The sequence below is a fragment of the Rhopilema esculentum genome, chromosome 5, assembly GCF_057945365.1.
Source record: "Rhopilema esculentum isolate cy_ngs chromosome 5, ASM5794536v1, whole genome shotgun sequence".
In the NCBI taxonomy this organism is placed as follows: Eukaryota; Metazoa; Cnidaria; class Scyphozoa; order Rhizostomeae; family Rhizostomatidae; genus Rhopilema; species Rhopilema esculentum.
In genome coordinates, this window is record NC_142819.1 from 4,449,331 (window position 1) to 4,474,807 (window position 25,477).

At 35.9% G+C, this 25,477-nt stretch overlaps 1 protein-coding gene across 1 annotated transcript; it reads left to right on the forward strand.

The window, feature by feature from the left end:
- Window positions 1-1,232: 1,232 nt before the first annotated feature.
- Window positions 1,233-25,126, forward strand: LOC135690128 (replication factor C subunit 1). The gene is made up of 25 exons (XM_065207601.2): window positions 1,233-1,386; window positions 3,251-3,355; window positions 3,781-3,829; window positions 3,974-4,007; window positions 4,654-4,691; window positions 4,944-5,016; window positions 5,970-6,096; window positions 10,457-10,618; window positions 13,975-14,325; window positions 14,572-14,751; window positions 14,891-14,995; window positions 15,964-16,171; window positions 16,493-16,657; window positions 17,432-17,532; window positions 17,796-17,910; window positions 18,725-18,813; window positions 19,283-19,420; window positions 20,480-20,575; window positions 21,142-21,240; window positions 21,869-22,020; window positions 22,580-22,697; window positions 23,208-23,353; window positions 23,562-23,643; window positions 23,779-23,919; window positions 24,574-25,126. Exons 1-25 carry the CDS (start codon window positions 1,384-1,386, stop codon window positions 24,844-24,846), a joined length of 3,150 nt encoding a protein of 1,049 aa, XP_065063673.2. The 5' UTR covers window positions 1,233-1,383; the 3' UTR covers window positions 24,847-25,126.
- The last annotated feature ends 351 nt before the right edge of the window (window positions 25,127-25,477 follow it).

The following is a 25,477-nucleotide window of genomic DNA, read 5'->3' on the forward strand; positions in this document are numbered from 1 at the left end:
TGATTACAGTGTTTGTTGACCAGTCAAGTACACATATTTTTTAAGAAATTGAGGTTCGGGGCTAGTAGGCAGTTTCTTAAATTTTCGGGCCTATTTGCTAGCAAAAGTTTAGTTTCTTCCTTCCTTTATATATTTTTAAGATCAATACCCAGCAATATGTGTACTACATAGATCAATCGCTTATTTAGTTTTGAGTGATTTTAGTTGATAAATACGAAGTAGCCTATATTAAATTCGTCGAGTTCATTGCACGCCAGTTTGTCGATTTATGCCATTTTGCGGTAGTTGAGTGCGATGAATTTTTATAAACTGTTGTATCGAGAATTTTTACCACGTTTATCAATCATTTTCCTTTTCCTTCTGGGTCGATCTACACGAACCCATGCCCGTAGAACCATCATAAAACCCCGAGGTTTTACGTTAGCTTATTCCGAAAAAATATGAGCAAGGTGACATTTTTCACACGCAAAAGGAGGCTTTTCGTAAGCTGTCAAAATGTTGTTACAACAAGGAATGCAAAAATTGCGTTTCAGGAAAACACATTTGAATAATTTATTTGATTTAATGATAATTCATACGTAAAACAAACTTATAATGAATTCTACCAGTCCACCATCAACCTAATCTTGAAAATATTTGTTCTTAAACTGTCTTTAATCAAAATGCATGAATATTGCAAAGTTGCTGGTATGACTGTGTTATCAGAAATACCTCCATCATGCAATAATAATTCGTTTCAAAATATACCAGGCTTCCAAAAATCAATTATTAAAGATAGAAGCTGAAATAATTTACATAAATTTCATCATCAAGCAATTGAATTGAGTGTTTTTTCTTCAAAGTTTAGAACTATTTATTTATTCATGTGAAAATTTGCCAAAAATAAGAAAATAAAGATCAAACCCTAGATCAGATGCTGCAATTAATTTACATGTCTTTTATAACATTGCATCTTTTTATCTTATATTTCTCATATTCTATGATTCTTCATCTATCGCCTAAATTTTGCTTTCCACAACCCCTCGACTTTTACCAGGGGTATTTTCCTACGTATACGGCAAACAATTGGGCTATAACTTGAAGATGACTTATGATTCTCCTGCACTTTAAAGTATTTTGACAGTTAATAATGATGGGACGGTGGACGCCCGCCCATATCCTTGCAAAATTTAGGACCTCCTGCCGCTTTGCTTCCCGGGGTTTTCCTGGGGGCTCCACCGCCTTTCAGTGACCTCGACCAGACACGCACTTTCCAGTCCGGGCCTTGACGGCGGTCCCCAGACAGACACAGGGAAACAATGATAAAGAGAGTTCTGCATACTATGATGGCGGGAAAGTAAAGATTTAGAAGTAGTCACATGGACGTCTAAAAGGCCACAAAAAATGGTATGTATGAAGCAGGTCCAGCTTTTTGGGTGATTGTTGAATTTTTTAGTCGGTAAAGAAGTACCACAAAATCTTTATGGAGGTAAAAGGACAAAGCTTACCTTAACATCAGTCAGAGTGAATTGAATATAATTTCTCGAATGTCTTAGGCTTGCGGTAGAGTTTCTACCTCCCCCTAAACCCCTGCCAAACAAAGAACTTCCTCGATGAAGTCTGAGTCCTACAGAAATGCAATATAGACTTTTATTTGATTAGCTGCCTTACTAAAAAGTAAGGTAGGGCATGCACATGGAATGGAATCAGAACATATAAAGGAGCAAGGCTCCCACGCTTCATATCATTTCTTATATTTGTTTTGGAAAAAATGCCTGGCTGTAACAACAAAATATCCACTATAGTATTATTGGATAGAATTATTGGAGCGGTACCTGTGTTTGAGAGAAATATGGAAATAGGGGATTGCTCATTGGAAACAAAGGATTTTTGTAATTTATTTGTATCTCATTGACACCTTACTTGTCCCAGTTGTGGGTAGACCTATCTGTTCTTGTGATTGAGATCCAGTCCAAAATTTTCAAGGGTAATGTCACATGCAGCATGTTAAGGATTTCTAACAGTATAGGCTGACGGGAAGGTAATGCAAAATATTACTATGGGTGCAAATAACTTTAAGGGGATCAAAAATTTGTCAAAGGTTGGTCATTTGCTAAAACCAATTAATCACCATATCAGGACATTTTTTTGTTAATTTGGCCCTACCATGTAATCAGTCTTACCGGATGTATAAGCAGTGGAATCTGTTTAAAGTTGCACCAAATGTTTGGTTGCAATGTTTGTTTGCAATGTAAGCAGAGTTTGTAAATGTAAGCTCAATTCAGATCAGTTAAGTTTATTTCAAATTCCACTGTATACTTTGTTACAAGTACACCTATATACACTTGGAAGTAAATTTACAAAAGTGTAAAACAATGTAAAAGGAAATTTTATAATGAAATTATGATTAATAATATCATTTGAGCATTTTTACATATTTTGGTCCACAGTTTATAATACTGTAACTATCTGTAAAAGGAAAGTAAAACCTACTGTGTACCATTGGTTAGGACAGTTCTTTTAAGAGCTTTTCCTTATTTTCCCTTGCAAGAACAAAGTCACACTAGAAGCTACCTAGACTACAATTTTGAAAGAGCTTGAAACATACAGTATCTGACATTGATACTGTCAGGAATCTTTATTCAGAGTGACTTTAGACAGGGTCTTTAAATCCAACAGAGAAGAGCTTTCGTAAGGTTTAATATATTTGCTGTGCAGGCATATGTATATGTATAGGCAGCAAAGTAGTCTAGACGCCGTACAGAGCTCTCCAACATTAAGAGATTTTTAGTAGTGGTATTAAAAAAGAGATCTAATACATTGCGACTGTTCAGCAGTTTCATGGAGACCATGCTTGAGCTAATCACCAGCTATTCAATGCAGCACAATTGATGATTATATCAGTTGTACTGTCCTAAATACATTGAATACATTTGCCAGCTGCCACTAATCACCCCCACCCCACCCCCTCTTTTCTGTTCTGGTGTTCCTGGATAAATGGCTCAGCAGAAAAGTATTTAAGAAAGTTATTTTTCCTCTGTCATCTAAAACTTGCAATTTCCTTTTTCTAAAATGTTCGTATCACTAGCATTTTTAACTTCTTTTCATTTTTCTCATTTCACACTAAGTGGATTTCTTCAGAACTACAAGTTTTATGTTTACAAATATGGTCATATATAATTTTCAAGCTGCTTAGCGATGTATGATCTGAAGCTAAAATGACCTTTGAAGAATATCTTGGGGAGTAAATAAGTAAATATTTACCTTTCAGGACATCAGGTCATTTTTTAGCCCAGGTTTCAAGGCAAAATCATCAAGCAGCAGTGATGAAAAAGGCAAAGGCAGTTCAAAGGCTAAAGCAAGTGCAAGTAATCAAGTAAGTGAGATTCATCACCATCAATCCAAACCTGCGAATCATCACCATCATTTCAAAACTTTATTTTATTCCATGCAAGCTAGAACTTGACTATAACAAGAATAATCAGGCTTTTCTCAAACAGCCACAATCCTGAGCAATGTCTCACATAATTTCCATGCTGCATAGAATTTCCAATATAACTGACCTTCCAAGATAATTTCACAGCATAACCTTGCATTATATTTAGCCAGTAATAGCTTGAGCCCCTTTTTAAATTTCCAAGCCAATGAAGTTGTCCCCCGATTGTGATTTTTAAAGAATTTATTGCCAATTCTTCTTTTTAATGTAGTACAAACAATAAACAGTCTAATGAATGTGGAATTTCCTTGTTGTTTGTCAACACTGAATCACAGAGAGGAACCGTTTCTTCTTCCTTTTCTTAGTTGGCCAGTAAAAGAAAGAAAACGAGCAAGAAAAGGGCCTTGGATTCAGGTAAGACATCTTTCTTTAAATCTTTTTAGTTGCTTGATTAGTAATTGTCTGCAATCATACTTTCTAATTATACAATAAGTATGGTAAATTATGATAAAAATAATAAACCATTGAATCAAAGAAACATTAAATCTGTCTTTACAGATTCTGATGAAGAACCTTTGCCGCAAAAACTGAGGTACCATATATTTGTGATATGCTTTATCTAACCACATCAACACTATATTGCCAGATCCTGACCTGCTTTAGAAATAAAATATGTATGTATGTATGTATGTATGTATGTATATATGTATGTATGTATGTATGTATGTATGTATGTATGTATGTATGTATGTATGTAACTTAAAGGGGCTGTGTCATGGTTTTGTAAGCAAACCCAATAGACGCGACATTGCACGTTTTCAACCTAATTCACACATTAGGATAATGGCAGATGTTGCTCTGGTGATTCAATAAGCTCAATAAGTTGTATTTTCTGAGTGTATTTATCGAACATGGACTGGACAATTATTATATTTCTTCAAATGTGTATAACAATTTGTCTAGACCAAGAAAATGAAGCTTCATTCAATCAATTGCAAAGTTTTTTTGTTTCTTTTGATAAATTTTGATTGAATTAAAATATTTTTTAATCACCTTTACATAAAGCAGAAATTGGTGTAAATTTTGAGATACATATCTAAGTTAAGTAAAAATTCTTGGTTATTTTTGTCAATATTTTGAATTTTTCAAAATTCATGAGGAATAGAAATCAATAATGCTGAGCATTGTAATATTTTTTGCCTAGAAAATCTTCACAAAATTAAATCTTTGATCCTCAGAAAAACCACTTCAACAAAGACTGTCATTGTCGAATCAGGTAAGTGGATCTTTTGCAACGAGGATAGTCTGCAGATCCAGCCTGAATTTGTGTGCTGTAAAATTAAGGCAACATTATGTCTTCAACAGTTGCTTAGAATGTAATTGTGGCTAAAGTAAATGCTTGCAGGTCAAGAGAATGTTGAGGTACCTTGATGAAAGCAATGAAAAGTGTAAGTTGCAAAATACCCTTGGTTAACATTCATTTCCAGCTTACGTAATATCTATGTAGGGATTGTATATTCTTTTGCAGATGATGAAGATTTAGCCATTGTTAAAAAGCCAAAGAATGTAAAAGATTCTACACCAAAAAAGGGTGATAAACGGTAAGTAAAAAGATAATCTATTCAAAAGACTGTAGAGCAAAAATCACCCAGGTTATCCTTTTGTTAAAATGTTTTAACGTTTTAAGCTTTTTAGTTCAGTTTATGTGTAAGCAGGTTTGGCTTTGAGTTACAACTTAGAGTGAATACTGTTTTAGTATTGAAAGTAAGTTATCAGTACCCATACCATGGGGGTTGTCAGGACTTTGACGTTGGAGAGGCCCAAGATTTTTTACCAACATATTGAAATGGCTATATAAACCGTAACATACACAAACATGGTAATGCACAAACATGTACAAACCAACGCAGTCATGGGAGAAAGGACTAAGAAGCAAAATCTGCAAATTTTCAAACTTATTATAATCTGCAAATGTTTTGGTTCAGGGATCCTCTAAATTTTTGGCTGGCCAGGCCCCCTAACACCCTCTTGCTTCCCCTTGAATGCAGATTAAGTTCAAAGTTTAGGTGATTTTGGCAAATATATGATAACCTTGGCATATAATAGAAAACATTGAGATAAAGGTTCTTATGTTTCTACTGTTGAGGTTCATTATTCAAATTTACAACGAAATGGTCTAACAATCCATGGCAGGAAGAGAGTGCTAAATTTACACCAGTAGCTGTTATAACAAAAAAGCAAAATAGCAGGCAACAGTTTAAAAGCATGGTGTCACACTATTTATTGGCCTTCAATAGCATTTGGTTGGTCAAAACAATGGTTTTTTGTACCAATGCAAAATTGTATGTCATGCTTGCTCGATCTCATTTTACATCAGATTTTACCCATAAAAGACCAATGAAAATGGCTGTAGCAATCCATCTTTTGTAAAAGGAATCAGTAGAAATATTATCCTCAGATATTTATTCTTTGTATACAGTTCTTTTTTCTATTGTCTTTTTGTGTCATGTTTCATAATCTTGATTAAGCATACGTTTTATTTTTGGCCATCTAGCAAATGGAAAAATGAAGAGAAAGTAGCAAAGCCAAAGGAGGTACTCAAGCCAACCAATGCTGATGACTTTTTTGGCTCAACTCCAGTAGCGCAGAAGACAAAGACTTCGCTGTTAAGTAAAGCAAGAGTGAGTATTAAATTTTTGATACTGCTTTGTACATTTTTTGATACAATATTGAAACTCTTTGATACCTTTGGGAAACTTGAAAAGTATGCTTTTTCTATTATTTTGCCTTAATGAATCAATTGATTAACCACAAACTGTTATCCAGTCATAAACCTGTGTTCAAAATGGCTTGTATTTGTTTGTTTTTTGTTATTTTGCCATCCCTGCCACTTGATCAATGAAAAGCGTACTTGCTTGGTCATAAAAAAGTAATCTTTCCTAAGGCATTTGAATAAATTTGGATTATTATCATTTCTCAAGTTACACTAGAACTTTGAATTTTGAATAAAATTGTACATAGCTTTCTCGACCTCTGTTCATGCCAGCCTTATGAATAAAAAAACTCTAGTTCATACACCCAGTCGTCGAATCTACTCCAAAAACCCTGAATTTCAAGATATCCTTTCTTCTATCGTAACTGCTACTCTGATAAACTACAATGTCTGCTATCAAAAAGTCAACAACATCACTCAAGTTGGAGCTCTTTAAAAAGTCAACGGAAAAGTACTGATAACTGAATAGGTTTCACTTTCACTTATAGACAGGACATATAGCCTGACAATCTGACATTCAAGCTAATGTTTACTTTCTCAACGGATTCTTGTAGTTGGGATTCCAGGCTTTCATAACCTGCCAGGTGACTTTTTTGAAAATGTCTGGATGTCATGGGACTGATGACGTCATTTAACGGTAAAAAATCCGACAAAATCATTGCTAGCACTTCACTGGATTGTTATTTTTTGACGCAAATTACATATTTTGACTCGTCTCATTGCAAGCTTTTAAATGATGTATATTTAAGAATGATTTGCCGCCATTAGTATTTTTATTATGACGTCATCAAGAAATTTGCATGACGTCATCAAAGATCTTATCTCATAAGTTGGCATAACTTTGTATTGATATGAGGCTGGATGTCAGCAAAACATTTCCTCCATAATTTTTTCAATCAAATAATTAGTATTTAGATCATTTAATTTACGTTTGTGCGAACTGCAGTAGCCAAAGTTCGAATAAGGTAGTGCTATCTGAAGAGTCAGTCACTTCTTCCTCCGTAATTGCAAAGTCTTGCTCCCACTCTGAACCGGACAATAAGTTCTTTGCATCGTCATTTGACTGTTGCACTAAATCGGAAGAATGTCTTGAAACTATAGGCTATCCAAGATGCCCTCGCGCTGGGCTGAAGGTACATGACTTTCTTCAATAAGACTATCTTCTGCTGCGAAATATGACCATCTCATCAATACTCCATCTGGCGTTTTCTGGTGGTAGATTTTTATATATTGTTTTGACTCCTTGCACATGAAATTAAGAAGAACAGCTTCATTTCCTAGTCACAGTACACTTCAGGAGTTGCAAGACTAGAGCTATGGTTTTGATGAGATGTGCAAATGCCTTTTCGATAGAGACAGCCTTGCCAGTCTCGAAACCTTGGTGGTCTTCGTTCATTATTTAGACTGCTTTCGATGTTTTCTTGGATTCAAGGTCATCAAGGCAAGTGCATAAAAAAAGTTTAGAGCAAAAGATATTCCAAGGTAAAAAGTGTTTTTTACAATGATGCAAACAAAGAGAATCTAATAAAACTTGCTCCCAAATTATTTGGAAGCGCTGAGGGTCACAGGCTCCAGACAATTCCATTGGTTATAACTTACGGAGAAGAAGCACGGGAAACTTCAAAAAGCAAATAGAAGTCCTTCCAAGATGTAACTACAAAATGGCTGAAATCAGAATGATTTTGCATGCTAACTCGCAAGATGCAAAAGTAGTTGTTGTTGCGAAGAATACTGATGTATTTGTCCTGCTTGTTCATGCAATGCAGAAGTGCAAACCCACAAATGAGTGGTTTATGTGCATAAACAACAAACAAATCGTCGAGATTTGAGGCATCGCTGAAACTTCTGTTTCCACAATTTGCTGTGTTCTTCCACAGATCCATGGAATTATGGGCTGAGACTCTTAGAAAGAGTTATCGCCGACGCAAAGACATTCGCGAAATTGTAGAACATAGTGGAACACTATATTAAAGCCGCTTAGGGACAAGGATTCGTATTTATCAAATCTGAAAAACAAAATCATCTGTAGCAGTTCCACAGATCCTCAATCATTCAATCAGAGAAGAATTAAATTGTGTCAACTTAACAAGGTTATTTTGGCTACAGTATTTAAAAGCAATTACTACAAGACAAGTCCCAAAAGCCTGCAGTTGAAATTCGGACGACATACTTGATTGTTTAAAGTCTAAATGGTCCGCAGGAAAGCAGCTTCCCCATCTCAAAAGAAGTTAAAAAGACATCCAAGGTGTGAAAAGAAAGCTCCCTTTACAGCACAAGGATATGAAAATGACTCAGAAGATGGATTTACCCATGAAGAAAATCAAGCACCTTCATACCCAGCGCTAAAGACCTATAGTGCGAAGACATCTTGGACAGCCTATAATAGTGCGAAGACATTCTATTCTTCCAACTCAGTGCAACAGTCAAATGCAGATGCTGACCATGACTCTGAACCAGGCAATAATGCCTTCCGAGGATGAAATGACCCACTCGTCAGGTAGTGACTTATTCGAACTTCCTTGGCTATTGCGGTTCGCAAAAATTTAAATTAAATGATCTGAATACTGATTATTTGGATGAAATAATTATGGAAGAAATGCTTTTGCTGACATCCAGCGCCATAATAAAACAAACTTATGCCAATGTATCATTCTATGGCAATAAGATCTTTGATGACGTCATGCAAATTTTTGATGACGTCATAATAAAAATACTGATGTCGGCAAATAATGCTTAACTATGCATCAATCGAAAGCTTGCAACGAGACAAGTCAAAGTATGCAATTTGCCTCAAAAAATAACACTCCAGTAAAAAGCTAGCGATGATTTTGTCTGATTTTTTACTGTTAAATGACGTCATCAGTCTTGTGACATCCAGACATTTTCAAAAAAGTCACCTGGGAGATTATGAAGGCCTGGAATCCCTACTACAAGAATCCGTTGAGAAAGTAAACATTAGCTTGAATGTCAGATTGTCAGGCTATATGTCCTGTCTATTACCATCCCCGTGAAAACATCCATATTCTACATAACGGCTCAGTAACAAAGGAAATTATAAACCTCCATCTCTGAAGGCTCTAAAAAGGGTTAAAAATATTAAAGACTACCTTGAAGACTGTGCATAAGCCCTCGTTCATCTGATTCTCCTGGGATTTCTCCTAGCTATAACCATCTTTGCTACACATGCAAACACATCAACTCAATAATCGTTATTTCTAATAGAAGCAAGTCATTTGCAGTAAAATCCAGCTTCACTTGTTATCCTCGTTCGCCATCCACTGCATCTCTGGCATGAAATGTATTTTGCCATTATATTGGTGAAGCATCGTCCAAGATTAACCTCACCATTTCCACCAATTAGGTTTGGTGGGAATTTACGGGATGTCAAGAATAAAATACTGCACAGCAGTGAATATGACAGTGACCCTGATACATCTCCAAACATTTTAATCTGCCAAACCACTCTCATGTTGACATGTTCGTTATTGGCCTTCGGTTTGCTCGAACAGCGCAATCAGAAATTAATTGGGAAAACGATTCATCTTTAATCTTGACACCTTATATCGTTCTGAATTTAGCAAACAATTAACATATCTGAATAGATCTTCTTGTATTTTCCTAACTTTTTCATTTCACACTTCTGTGTTCATTTCTTCTCTATTTTCCTCTTTTCTTTCAGTTTTTTTATTTTCCTAACCCTGTCCCTCTTTCTACATCTATCATTCCTTACTATACATATTTCTACATCTTTTAACTTTATATGTCCTATCTTTAGTTCATAGATTATTTTGTCCATCATTTCTTTTCCATCCTGTAACATCAGTCGTTCTTTTCCAATCTGTCGATTCCTATCTTCCTTTTACTTTTTAGGCAGATCATTTATTTTCTTCACTTAACAACGAGCTATGCGCGAAAAGTTGTTAATATATAAAAGTAAATTCATTTCTCAAGTTAAGTGACACTTCCTAGCTGCCATGAGCTTCGATCATCCTTGCCTCTAAGCCACTCATGTTGATTAACTCTAAATTCTATCCATAGTTGTTTTCTAAAGGAGCATAGTGTCCGAATCTTAATTAGGTCTGCATACTTGATATTTTTACCCCTTGGAAATTCAGTAGGGTTTTGTTACATTGATTAGAAAAATGAAATCTTTAACAACCATTTTATGGTATATTCCTCATTAAAATTGATAAAGATCACTGTCTTTACATATGACAGTATGTTTTGTATTTAAATGCAAATTTTTGATACTTCAATCTCATTTCAAGACACAAAAAGATAGCAGTCAAACCAAAGCAAGTGAAGGCTCAACTGGGAAAAAAAAAGAATCACAAAAAATTGATGACGAGTTCATGGAGATTATAGATGACGATGATGACGATTTTGAAAAAAGTATACAGGAACTGGAATCATGTGACAAAAGCAACAAGGTATTTTTCATTTATTATGTTTTTAAGGCACGGTGCTGATATCTGATGTTGCGGATTTAATTAGGGAGCTATTCAAGTCTTTTTGCATTATTCAAGTCTTTGTGCAAATACATAGATAATTTATACATAATCTAAAAATGTCTTTCAGTATTACGCATTTTCGCATAAAATTAAAGTTTTAGCAGTTTTTCGTAGTTATTTGTTCAAGTCATCTACTATTGAATATATAACTACCCTTATGGACTGTACAAGAATAGGTTATAAATTGGATGAAGCTAAAGATTATTTGCTAGGCTTAAAAGTGTGTTTTCTGTAGTGATTTGAAATAATGTACTTCATTTTTGCTCCTTATTTCTAATGGCAGATCATTCCATTAAGTAGGTCCTGCATGTAGAAATATTGAGAACCCATAGTCTTACGTTGGCGCACTTCGAAACCTAAGTGTCCTGCTAGTAGACCAGGCTACAGTGGCGGTAGGTGCCACCTCAGGGCGGAGAAATTCAAATGGATATTTCCAGGTAGCTATTGGTCTGGTTACTTGGAAAAGTGATGGTGAACGGGGAATTGTTGGGGTTTAAGGGGTAAATACGGGGGTTAAAGTTCGTCATATTAGCATATTAGCTCTGCGGAGGAGCCACTGTTTTGTTTACGACTTCAGAGCATGGCAAGTGCTTGTTATCATAAAAAAGTAATCTAGAGGGAGTCTTTTAGAGCCCCTTTATTAAATTCCGACATATTGCTACAATTAGAGTCGTCACGTGACCAATTTTTACCCCTTACCATATTTGGAAAATGAGCCTTTTCTAACAGAATACCTGAAATTTTTTGTTTAATACTCTTAAATGTTACAATAATGTACAAATCAGCAAGATTATTCTACAACCGAACTGTTGTTGATAGATACCCTGAATAACTTTGAGTTAATGACTGTTTTTAACTATGTGGTTGCGAATGGTTGCGAAGACATGATAATTTATTAGGTCCGTTTGATTTCATGCGCATTTGGTTATTACGTGATGACTCCACATCTCCTTCAGATGCTGGGCAACTTTTTTCGCAATTCATCGCTTTGAAAATATTTGTACAAATAGTAACACAAATATGTAACGCAATAAACTCAAGAAATCACGGAAATACGTAGGAGAGCAAAAAGACCTGTGTGCATCATTACCAAGAAGGAATTGTTTTGCTCTAAGCGTCATTTTCAGTATTTAAGTTGTTATTTTCGCTCTGAAAATTGGATACTCTGTGTACCTTTAAAGTATTGAGGAGGTCCTGTTTTATTTATATTTTTAAACATGCAAGGCCTAAGCTGTATTGTTCATTACCCGAGCAAAGATTGTCTGTACAGTAAGATTTGTCTGACATCAATAAAGATAAAATTGCAAAGGCTACTCGTTTACGACTTGGTGGCAAAAATCTCCACGAAGAACAATGCAGCTCCATTTCTGACGAGGTTGATCCAAATAAGCACGGAGTTCACTTAGAACCTTGTTATAAAAAATTTACAAAGATCCAATCCAATGAGAAATTCCTCGCAGAAACTAGCACTGAAGCTATTCAGCGTCCACAAACACTAAAGACTGCAGCTACTCAGAGACAAGATGTTTATCCCCAGATGTGTAATTTTTGCCAAAAGTACCGGGTAAAGAGGCAACAGAAACATCATGTACCGTACCAATAACGATCACGACGAAGCAGGCCGAACTAACGTAAAATAAGCTGCTGAAGCCAATATCGATCAGAACATTTATTATGAAATTAAAGATGTTGATCTCATAGCTAAAGAATTTTAATACCATGAATTCTGCTACAAAGAGTTTACAAGGAAAAAGAAACGCTTTAACTCGGCATTCATCGAAAAAAGTTGTTGTACGCTCTCCATCCTCAGACATCGACATCTTGGTAATTTTATTAAGTATTATTAAAGAGCAAAGTCAAGTATATCTCGATTTTGGAGTTGGTTTGAATAGAAAAGGACTATTTTTGTCTGATATTGAGATGGAAGATGGTTTGAAGAAGTGCCTGATAGGCTTTCATGCATTCACAGGGAATGACTATGTGTCATCTTTTTTCCGCAAAGGGAAATCAGAATGTTGGAAGGTGGTCCAGAAGAACAACAGATTTGTTAACACATTTTCGCTACTTGGGCAGGTATGATAACTTGATGAGCAAATATTTGTTAACCTTGAAGAATATGTTTGCCATTTATATGGATACCGGCAAAAAAATGTCAATGATGTGAGGAAAAAAATATTTGACAAGAAGTATGTAAGGCAAGACAAAGCCATAGACATTTCACTCTTGCCTCCATGTCAATCATCACTGAGGCTACACATATTGCGATCAAACATCATTGCAAAGATTTGGAAGTCATCGGATGAAAGGTCCATAAATTTGCCAGATCTTTCTACTTTTGGCTGGAAAGGGAACCTGACTATAGACTGGCAACGACAAGCATTTCCAGACGAACTGACTGACTTGTTCCTGGATCTTGAAGAAGACGTGACCTTCAGAGATGATAAAGAAAGTGAAAATGAAACCTACAATGGATAAACAATGACAAATGCAGGTATCTTTGCCTTAACTTGCATCTTTTAACATTTAAGGGTATCAAACAAAATAATACGTGGTACAAAGAAAAGAACAAAGGTTTTCTGTTAAAAAAGCTCACCTTCCAAATATGGTAAGGGGTAAACATTGGTCACGTGACTACTCTTATTGTAGTAATATGTCGGAATTTAAAGAAGAAGCTCTAAAAGACTCCCTCTAGATCATTTTTTTATGATAACAAGCACTTGCCTAACTCTGAAGTCGTAAACAAAACAGTGGCTCCTCCGCAGAGGTAATATGCTAATATGACGAACTTTAACCCCCGTATTTACCCCTTGAACCCCAACAATTTCCCGTTCACCATCACTTTTCCAAGTAACCAGACCCATAGCTACCTGAAAATATCCATTTGAATTTCTCCGCCCTGAGGTGGCACCTACCGCCACTGTAGCCCGGTCTATAGGTGTGTGTCATTTTTTCATCTCTTTCAAATAAGCTGATGCCTTTCCAGTTAAACACTAGAACATCAGCAAAATATTTGTGTACATGGCTCAATACTTCACAGACAACCAAAGCGTCCCCTTTTCACCTTTCTCATCCCCTTGAATCTCTACTAGCAACCACCCTAAACTCCAAGCTGTGCGTTATAGTTGCCTGTGGTACCTTAGTAGAGCATCCAACGATGCACCACAACCAAAATATTGACAAATTCTTCGGTAAATCAACAGAATGTGAATTCTATCATTATGAGGAATTTTATTGACTGAGCTTTTCTCTATCGTTTAAACATCGTTTTTCAACAGAAAGAGAAGCAAAGAACAAGTCTGGAAAAGCCCAAGTTTATCAATGAATCGCCGATACCGAAGAAGACGGGAGGTGGCAAAAAAGTAAACGAAAAGGGGCCTAAGAAAGATGAAGAAAGGGAACCTCTAAAAAAGACCTCACCTATGAAACCTTCTCCAACCAAAGCTAAGCAAGTGAGAAGTGGTGGAAACAAAAAGGAAGAAGAGTCAAAGAAGACTCCTGAAAAGCCGAAGGAAGCATCAGAAGAAAAAAAGAAACAAGAAGCTACTCCAGTCGAAAAAAAGAAATCGTTTTACGCGTATAAAGCTCGAGAGGGCCCGAGAAATCTTGGTGCTAAGGAGTTACCGCAGGTAAAAGATTCAATTATATGAAGATCGTACTTCAACAGTTTATACTACGAGACTGTGAAAAGATTTTGGTGAAGCAGTCGTAAGTGTTAGTTTCAAAATTCCGATATTTAGAGTTGAATTAGGACAGGTATCAAGTTTACGTTTACTGGAGAATTATGTATTCGACGTTAAATTTCAGAATAAAAGCTAGCACTGATTCCTTTATCATCTGTATTCATAGCCAAATTTAAACTTTCCCATTTTTAGGGCGCAGATAATTGTCTTGAGGGCTTATCCTTTGTCATCACCGGTATTCTCGAGTCAATAGAAAGGGAGCAAGCAGTCGACCTTGTCAAACGTCATGGTGGTAAAGTGGTATCTGCTGTGAGCAAGAAAACAAGCTACCTTGTTGTTGGAAGAGACCCGGGAGAAAGCAAAATTTCAAAGGTTTTGAGCTAATTTACCTATGTATATTTGTTCCTTTGTTGTGTTCTCCTTCATTTTGGAACAATCGTTTTGGGACAATCCTTTTTCTGATACACTGCCTTTCTGTTGGTACATTTACATTTAAGACCTTTGTCCACAGGCATCAAATTTTGGGACAAAACAACTCGACGAAGATAAATTTTTTGACCTCATCAGACAGATGCCAGGAAAAGTTTCTAAATATGAACCACCACAAGAGAAAAAGGTACTTTTGCTTTTATACTGATTACTTTTTCACGTTTTGAAGCTAATTAGCAATAAAGATCTAGTAAAATTGAAATCCATATTTTTGCAATCTCAGACTGACGTTTTAGCAGTAGCTACTTGTCGGGTATCCATTAGTTCTTGAATTTGATATCGAATTTAGTCAAATACAGTAAGTCAAATATCTTAACGAATGTAGTGTTACAAGTCGTTGATAAGTTGAATATAGGAGCAGTTTCTCTGTTAGCAGTTTTTGGTTAAATAATCTATGTTCAGTTTCTAAACAATATTAATTTTGCTCTTTAGAAATCCCGAGGTCGCTATTGCCTTCTAATTCTACTTTGCTTCATAGAGTTATTTCCAACTATTTGGAAATTCCTAAAAATTCATATCAGTTCAAGTACTCGAAAATTCTTTAATATTTCTTTGATACACCATGTTAATTTTATCGTGGCCTATTTAGTGGTGGGTGCATCCAACTTTGCGACATCTTTTCGGCATTTTTGCGAAATCCTTTCGACATCCTTTGACCTTCTTTCGAGATCCTTTCGAAATCCATGGTAAAACGACCGACTTATCGACCTGTTCATTCCTCGACTTTTCAAGGCAGATTTGCGTTGATCTTCTTTTCCAGCTTTGCGTTACAATCTAAGTCAATGCACCAATGCTTCATTGGCCAGTAAATGCTAGCTCATTGCTGCTTGCATTAATCTTTACTGTCTTGTTAGATCAAGCCAATATAACGAATGATATGGTAAATATATATTTAAGATAAATATGATAATTGGTCCATTAGCAGACAGATTTGAAAAGTGGAAATCGAATGATTTTCTGTTGCATGCTGTATTTCTTTTGCTTAGCATATAATCTACCAATGTCAGATTTGTTGTGGGTTTTAAAGCTAAACCTTTGAAAATTCTTTCCGATAAAACAATTTTCTAACATGTTAATTTCTCTATATTTTTATAGAAAAATGAGCCTTACAAATCTCCATCCACGACAATTACTTCTGAGAGTAAGTATTTCAAGAGCGATGAGAAGACACATGTAGAGTCTAATACCTCGTTGCAGCAAGATCATAGCAAGAAGGCAGATACAAGGGAGCAGAGTCAATCAAGCCAACTGAGTCAATCAAGCCAGCCGAGTCAATCTACACAGTCAAGTCAAGACATATCTCGTAAGCTATTATGCAACATATATAGAAACAAAGTAATAATGGATTTCTGGATTGCAAGGAACACTGGACATATAGTTTTAATTATGCCCTAATGGAGTCATCATTTGGTCATCCATTTGTCCTTTTCCCTACTTCGCGTGGTTTTCTGGAATTTGGAGAGCGTCCTATACACTCAAATACCCTTATATTTTGTTGTATCTTGCGAGTTTAGATGTATGTACCTCAAATTTGGTTTTCATGTGTGTCTCTGTAAAAACATTGCTTAAAGAATCTTGAAAGCAATGATACCTAGTAACGCTTCAAACACTTTGCGTTGTTTAGAGCAAAAAGCAGAAACTTTGCTGTGGGTAGACAAATACAAACCAAAAGTAATGAAGAACATTGTTGGTCAGCATGGTGACAAGAGCAACGCGAAGAAACTTCTGAACTGGCTTTTGAAGTGGGCTGACAATAATCAAGGAGGAGCCAAGCCGAAAGGAAAGGGTGGTAAGTAAACACAGGCATTGAAAACAGAGAAGCTGTGTATCGAATGGCTTTTTCATGATCTATTGACATTGATAGCAGTTCTCGCAGAATAAGAAACTGGAAGATTTCTAGCGATAGAACTATATGTGCAATGTCAAGGGAACATAAAGACATTTTGACAGCAAAATGACTAAGTAGAAATTGCACCTGAGTACTTGCAAAACAATTCGATCGAGTGAAGGCAAGGCCTGGATGTTGCTACGATTGCTTCATGTCCTCCGTTTGCTTTGAAATAGCGTTGACTGCATAACGTTATCTCGTAGGACCCTACATGACCTTAACGTTATTTGCTAAAACATAAATATGATAGTTTTTGTCGTCAAGTTGTTGAAGCACCAAAGTGTTGTTATTTTTGGTTTACAGATCCTCTTTAACTTTGTTAGCAGAAAACGCTGTAAGTTTGGAAAACAGTCCACGTAGATTAAGAGAAGCGTCTCTCAAAATTTTTGTCCCCTTAAAAGTATGCTTTGTTGTACTATTTCTGACCTTTCCTCTAAGTGTGAGATTTTCAAGGGAAAGTTTTTCAGCTAACCGAACATTAAGATCAATGTACACTGGGCTCGATGTATTTTATTTTTATAAAAAAACAATCGAAATCGTTGCTAATTGAAATAGAAGCTTTTATTGAAACTTCCCATGAAATTTTGAGTTGTATCCATTAGAAATTTGATTCCTAATTTTCATTGCCGATTTCTTAGTGGAGGAGCTTGTATTGAAAAATTCATTCTTTTCAAGGTTTTTTTGCTGGGAAAGAAGATGGATCAATCTTTAAATGTGCTCTCCTTTCGGGTCCACCGGGAGTAGGAAAGACAACAACAGCAACAATTGTATGCCAGGTGAGACAGCCCTCTCCTTACCTATACTTAGTGAACATGAACTGAATCTTCCTGAACGTTTTATCAAGTAGAAAAATTTGAAACAAATTATGATTATTTCACTTCTGATTTTCCGCTGAAAATTTTCTAATTTGGCTAGCTTTTGTTGGTGCTTTGGCTTGCAAATGTTTGCACAAGGAAGTAGGAAATATTTGTTCCAAGAACTTAAAAAAAGATTGTTTCATTTACTTTTGCTTGATTTTTAAAATATTTCTGTCTTGCAGGAAGCTGGCTATTCCTTTATGGAAATGAATGCTAGTGATACCCGAAGCAAAAAGACTTTGCAGCAATATATAACCGAAGTGTTGTCAAATAAGACTATGGACCATTCCTTGAGTGGTACGTTACTGTTGATTGCGGTGACACGTTTAAAATCTGTTTCATTGGGTAATCCTTTTCAAGTTTCTGGCTATTAACGAAAGGCCTACCAAGCTTTTTAGCTTGTAGACGAGTGAGGTATCTAAATATCTGAATAGAATCGAATTTTTATTCATGCAGTTTCAAAAAAAATTATTATTGGAAAACTTTTTTCTGTTTTGTTAAAATGGATCGTGTTTCATAAAAGGCTTTTCAATATATTTTTGGCCACATTTCTTTCCGACCAAATGCCTTTGAGGCCTACTTCAGAAAAGGAGGACTGCTATATGATAAGGACAGAGTCACACGCTGATCGTGTATGTAAATGATATTCTCGAGCAGGGAGGGGGAGGGGGGGGGTTGGTTTCTGGTACGTTGGAGCTGATAAATGCTTAATGATGTTGGAAAGAAAGATTTTACTGCAAACGCATATTCACTGTAAGCTTTTGAGCTGGAGACACAAAAGCTGAGGCTGCAATTCGTGGTTGATATAAATTTATAACATTTGGGCATAAAAGGGTGGTTGAGGTTTCAGCGGGCCTGTGGAAGACCAGCAGCACATTGTAACTTAATAATGTCTGATGTCTTCGAGTTGGCAACTGGGCATATGCTTCACCTATTAAATATTTCACCGCTTAAGTAAATACCATAATGGATGTAGCCTTGGACCTTTTCCTCCTCTGCCAGTATTATCATTTCCTCTACCCTCAGTTTTATGGTAGTTTCCCTTCATCCAGTCCATCAATAAGTGAATTCCGTATGGATTATCCCCTGGTACTTTCTTTGTGTTTTGTAGGGAAGAGAGAAACTGTGACAGGACGCCATGCGCTTATTATGGACGAAGTTGATGGAATGGCTGGAAACGAGGATAGAGGAGGAGTGCAGGTAAATATGAACTGTAGTTATTGAGTAAACTTACTCCATGAGCCTCTTTTCCCTACTGCTTCACTGTACGACGCTGCAACAAGTCTGATTGACTTGGAAGATTAACAGTTTTTAACTATTGATATTCAATATGGTGGGAGGTTGAACCAAAAACAAAACACCGAATTACAATCTGTATGTAGCGATCAGGCAACTGTTTAAACGTAGAATTGGAAAGTGACCAATTGCTGCCAACTTACTGGACGGCAGAAGCAAATTTTTTTCTGTTTTATATAATGTACAGGTTTTGCCATCTGGGACTGGGAACATCCTGACTCGCCAGTGTTTATCAATCCTTACCAAGTGACTATTTTAGTAATTTTCAAGCTTAAATAGCTACCATCTAAAGATTTTTAATGCCATTTATTTTATTTAGCCTCCAAACGTATTTTTTACCCTTAGCGTAATAACTAAATTATTTCTTTGTCAGGAACTCATTGGACTGATTAAAGGAACGAAAATTCCAATTATTTGCATGTGTAACGACAGAAATCACCCAAAGATTCGAAGTCTGGCGAATTATTGTTTCGATCTCAGATTCTACAAACCTAGAATCGAACAGATCAAGGTGAGAATTCCTTAAAAATGTATCGTATCTTTAATTGATTAATCGTTGTATTAGAAATAATTGGCTATTTCTTAGAAGAAAAAAAAGATGGAAATTGTGGCTAATTACCTTCATAGGCTTATTGGAAGAGTTATTGGTTAAGGGTAGTTAAAGCTAGCATCAGTTTTGGAGCTCGAATTCAGGCCTCCCCCCCCCCTCCTCCTCTTGACGCATGGTGTTTGATTAATGGTATGCAATCAGTTTTGTTAAGGGGGGTAGTGGAATGAAGTCACAGAAACATAAGATAGATTCAATGTTTGAAATATGGATTGATGGATTAATGATAGATCAATAAATGAATGTACTTAGCTTGAATTTACTTAGCTCTTGTCTTTTTTTTATACATACGCACCTGATCTACTTATTTTTGTATAAAGTGCTATCAAAATTACTGTTTTACCGATCTATCATATAGTGCTTGATGTCCTATAGTAAAACTATACTCTCTTTGGTGTATAGAACAGGACAGATCTAAGATGCAGCTCAGATTCTCACGCTTGATATTATCACTAGGCAACAGCAGACATATATGAAATGCTGTATTATTTCAGGACACTTCCAGTCTACGCTAAAGATATATTTGCATATCAATTCTATATCAGCCAGGGGTCGACGATATATCTTTCTCAAATTATATTATTATTGATTGAGTAGCTGACACAACTGTTACTGATGAGTACTAATCGTATGTCTGATGTGTGATATGGATTGAAGAATACGTAATGCCCTCTGACAACCTGGAAGTTATTTAATATATAAAAAAGACTGCGAAAAGCCCTCGCAGGAATGACTTTTGACTTAGCTTTCACACTTCACCGTTCAAATTTATTCTTGATTAAAATATGCTTTAATATATGTCTAAATGTTTGTGTATGAAAGCAACATACAATCGATTAGCTATTTGATAGAGACGTAGTGGGACACAGCTGCCTTTAGAAATCAAAAAAAAGGAACAGGTCTGTAATAATATATTTACTCACTTTTATATAGAAAAGATTTGCGTACTTTTCTCAACTTTAGGGATTTGCAATGTCAGTATCATGTAAAGAGGGGCTTAGAATTCCACCCCCGGTTATGGAGCAGATAATCGTTGGTGCCAATCAAGATATAAGACAGGTAATTTTCTTATTAATTTGCCATAAAATGCTATCATAGACCCCATTTGTATTATTTTCAATATGCAAGTGGCATTGATTGGGCAACCTTTACAGTCATGAGCTCGCAATTCTGATCGGCCCATTTCCATCCACATCTGTGTGTACTTAATTCGTAGCTTCGAATTTTCGATCTATGTTATGACATTTTGTACTCTGAACAGTGTCAGACGAAGAGCTTTAGTATGTTTCAAAATATTTGTTTTTTTCGAAGCTATTTCATAAGTAATATATTGTACGAAAGAAATATTATGCTTCTTATATAGAGGAAGATTGAAATGTGACTCGAAGATTAGGTGCCTGGCTGAGTTGAAGAGCAAAATTGCTATGCACATTTCTGTTATTCTGCTGTTAATCAAGTTGTAAAGTTAAGCTTGCTTGCTTTTTCCCTGTACATGAATCTCTAAGTATTTTATTTTTAATAATTTACTCTCTGAATAACATTGTTAATCATTATTTTAGTCAAGAAACTATAATCATTATTTGATATAGCAACAGTATTTAGCTTCTACCTCACCGTTTATCTAGGTTCTTCATAATTTGCAAATGTGGTCATCCACCAAGAAGTCGATGACTTACGATGAAGCAAAGAATGAGGCCCAGAAATCCCACAAAAATATCAAAATTGTAAGAATAAGTATACTTTTTGTAACGGCTTGCTCTAAAAAAAGCAGCCTGGCTTAAACCAGTAAAATCAATGTATCTGTTGGTGTTGTCAAACATCTTTCTTCCTGCTTAACCAGTTCCTGTTATTAATGCCTACAGATGAACAACTCTCTACCAAACATAACCCCAAATACTTCGTCGGAGATATTCAGATGGCAGAAAAACGAGCCTGCAAAACTCCCTGTAACCGGGAACAAAATTTTGTGTATTTCTCGGTTCTGCTTGATATTTGGACTAAGGTGTAGTTAGCAATACGTGCAAGCACTGATGTCAGATTGCAATTCGCCTTGAAAGGTAAATTCAAGGTTAATGAAATCAATTTCCAGGGATAAATGTTTTTCTAAGCGGCACCCAGTTCTTGGAGTTCTACAAGATGACTTGCACTCAAGATAATTTTGATGAAATACCTGATAAGTGACGTATGTGTGCCCAGTCGCCAACTTACACAAAATTGATGAAGATTACTAAGTTGCAAAATTATCCGGGTCCTCCCCAGGCCTCCAGATATCTTAGTCATCCTTTTATACTCCATGTTTTTTAACGTATCAAACAAGATGAGTTTTGAGGTTTATTTGTTCTTTTCGTGCAGGGCCCATTTGACATTACCAAGAGACTCTTCTCTGCATCTGATTCTCAAAATATGAGTTTGCAAGATAAACTCAGTTTATTTTTCGAAGATTATTCTTTCGTGCCGCTGTTTATTCAAGAGAATTACTTACTCTCGAATCCATTGCAAGCAAGGTATGTTGCATCTTCTGTACCTTCAGCAGTATATTTCATGTGAAACGTGATGTTTGGAAAGGAAACAGTTGAATTGACGTTTCACAAAAATTCCATGTAACTAAGGATGACTTTGACTTCGCTTTCACACTTCACTAGATGAACCTATCCAAGAAAAGTATCTTTATTCAGAAATATCTTAATGTTTGTTTGTCTGCCAAAAGTCTTTAAACATAAACGTCAATGTTAAAGCCAAATTAAGCCAGTCCCCATTGAAACAATATTCGTTAACTATAAAACATAAAAGGAGATTGGCGAGTACGTTTTTTCTTCTAACTTGTATGATATTTTTTTAGATTTCCAGCATTTTTTTAGGAAAGGAGACGGAAGTAGTAATATTCAAGAAAGGAAATTTAAAAATATGAAACAAAATGCAAATATTTGCGGGTGCTCCACGCATGTTTGGTAGGAATTGTACCGGATCAAGAAATAATTATTTAATTGAAGTGATGGATAAGCTCCTTTAGGCATTTTTTACGTTAACTCAGCTATATTTCAACAATAACTCACTTTATTTCAGAGGCAGTAAGCGAAAGGTTCTTGATCTTATGAGCTCAGCTGCAGATTTTATAGCCGACAGTAATTTGGTTGAGAAGAAGATTAGAGAGGCTCAAGCCTGGAGTTTGTTGCCCCTCCAGGTATGCTGAATTTCTTATATGTGCGATGCTGAATTTTTGTTAAACTGTTTTCTTACTTTAACTTTTGTCTTAAGGTGAATGTTTGTACCCAAATGCGGACGGATTTCGGCCATTCAGAACGAAACCCTGTATCAATAAATCTAATCGTGTCCCGTCAATCATGTCCTACCCTCATCATCCACCTTCCTAGTCATCAGCTCCCTACCTTTCTGGTCAACATCTAATGAATTTTAGACGAAATTAGTTTTAAGTTTCTGCGGCTTGCCCTAATCTTATTTATTTAGACGTGAGACATCAATTAATGCGAGTAAGAAAAATATGCTCGGTCGTTTATTAACTTTAAATCTCCGTATCTAGTTCTGGTTTGACGTAGTAAGATTTGTTCTTTATCCGTTTGCTCATATTTCTCGAACTTACCTCGCAATAATTTATCTATCTTGAGTCATGTAACCATATCGTGTAATCTAATAATTATTATTTGATAATGAATTCCTTGAAATTCTTCCCCAGGGCTTTTTCTCCTGCGTCGCTGCTCCTGATATGATGCGTGGTGGTTTAGGACAGCGAATTAATTTTCCTCAATGGCTAGGAAAAAACTCAACCCAGGGAAAGCACGATAGAATACTTCAAGAGCTGAAAGTTCACACTCGTTTGAGGTAAAACATCGTATTGTCGTTGTATCTAATGAATCTCTCTTGTTTTCGCAAGGGCAAATGAAAGAAAGAACACTCGCATATAAAGTCGATATCTTTTCTTATTTTAAAAGGAGTATTTTTATGACGTTGATCACATTCTCCAGCTCTGTCTGAGATCCCAATGCCACCTATTTTGCTGAACATATACAACTGCTACTCATTTTTGCAGCTGTTTAGCTGGGAAGTCAGATCTTAACATGGACTATCTTTGGTTGATGAAGAAGAAGTTGGTCGAACCTCTAGTCAGCCCGGTAGGTAGCCTTTAACTTCCTCAAAACCCTTTTTGCCATTTTGTAACTATCCTGTAAACGTTGAAAATATTCTCCTATATGCTGCATATTTGGTTATATTGATCCTTGTTAAGCCTGGTTTTCTCTCTTGAATAGGGTGATGACGTCAACGGCTCCGTGAGAGAAGTAATCGACTTTATGAATTCTTACAACTTAACTCGTGAGGACTTTGAATCTATAACTGACATTGGAAAATGGGAATCTCAATCTGATGTAGCTGCCTCGATCCCATCAAAGGTACAATGATCTTAGTTTTTATTTGCAGACCAAGTTGAGGGTACCATAAACAAGTATAGGCTTGGATAAGGTTTCTATTGATCCAGGAAAGTTTTCTTTTTTATGCCTAAAATGGTTTTAAAAAATTTTGGTATTTCCTTGTCAATCTCACCGTGTCACGTTTTTATTGTGGAATTTTTTGTAAAAGATATCTCTCAGAAGATTCGTTAGAAAGGTATAGATGAAATGTCTATCATTACTTCCATTTGATCTTCCTTTAACTTGGCTGACCATCGATTTTAACGTGGGAATAAATGGGAACTGCTTGGCACTCTGGTATATTTACATTAGAGTATTCTCTTAACCTAGGATACAAGACAAAAGATAAAACAGAGTGTAATCAAATCATATCCAAAGTATATTTTTCTTGCCATTAAGTTGATTCCAAAATAATTCAAAATGTAGTGAACTATAAGAAATTAATGTACAATCACTATCCGTCCAGTCAAGTTAATGACTTCATTTTATATTCTAGAAGTAAACAATCTAGATTTGCATTTCTATTCCAAAGAATCCGATTAATTTTGAAGTGAATCCTTTGATCTGATTTCAAGATGGATAGATTTTTAAGAAGGATAGAGTGTGTAGATTTTTAATGTTTTCTTTTCCCCTCAGGTTAAAGCTGCTTTCACCCGCACCTACAACAAAGATGTACACCTTGCACCTTATGCAACTGGCTCTGTTGCTAAGAAGAGACGCGTTGCTGTGGAAGAAGATATAGGCGAAGGAGGTGCCGCGGAGTCTGGGGAGGAGAGTAACAATGATGACGATGACATCACTAAAGACTCAATGATAAAATTATCTAAAAAGAAACCAGGTGAGACTGTTCAAAGTAAAGGGGGACGAGGGAGAGGAAAAGCTGCAGGGAGAGGTAGAGGAAAGAAGTAATGCCTAGCAATGCAATTCGCATTCAAAGTTGGGGCACCCAACCCCCTAGGAAAGCAGGTGATTTAACATAAAAGGATAGTCGAAAGAATCTACAGCGAAATGTCAAGTTCATTTTCGCTGAAAATTTGTGCTGTTATGTTAATGAATACATATTACATCATTTAGCGAAAAAATGCAATGTTTTTCGTATTAATTTCTCATATATACGTTATGTCAGATAATTAGGTTTTATGTCGCTTCAGCTTATCACAAAATATTGTGATGAAATGATTGTTATCTACGCAAAGTTGTTTAATTATTTGCGTTATTGCTTTCATTTTGAAAGAACTTGCTACATAAACATACATTGCTAAGTTTGCGTGCTTCGTGTACTAACCATGGCTCAATTAAGAATGCATCATTGACTCTGCTAAAAAATGCAGCTAAATTTATCAGAATCATATTTGACCTTCATAATTGCTATCTTTATAGTAAATGATATCTCTTGCGATTGTTTACGTCCAATTCGACATTGAGCTGTAACTCTTCATGCAGATAAGTATGGCGCCCAAAGCTGTGTGGAGAATACGATAAACTTCGCTTATCTTTGTCGTCTAATGAAGAATTGGCCACCTGTCGTGATTAAGGCTTC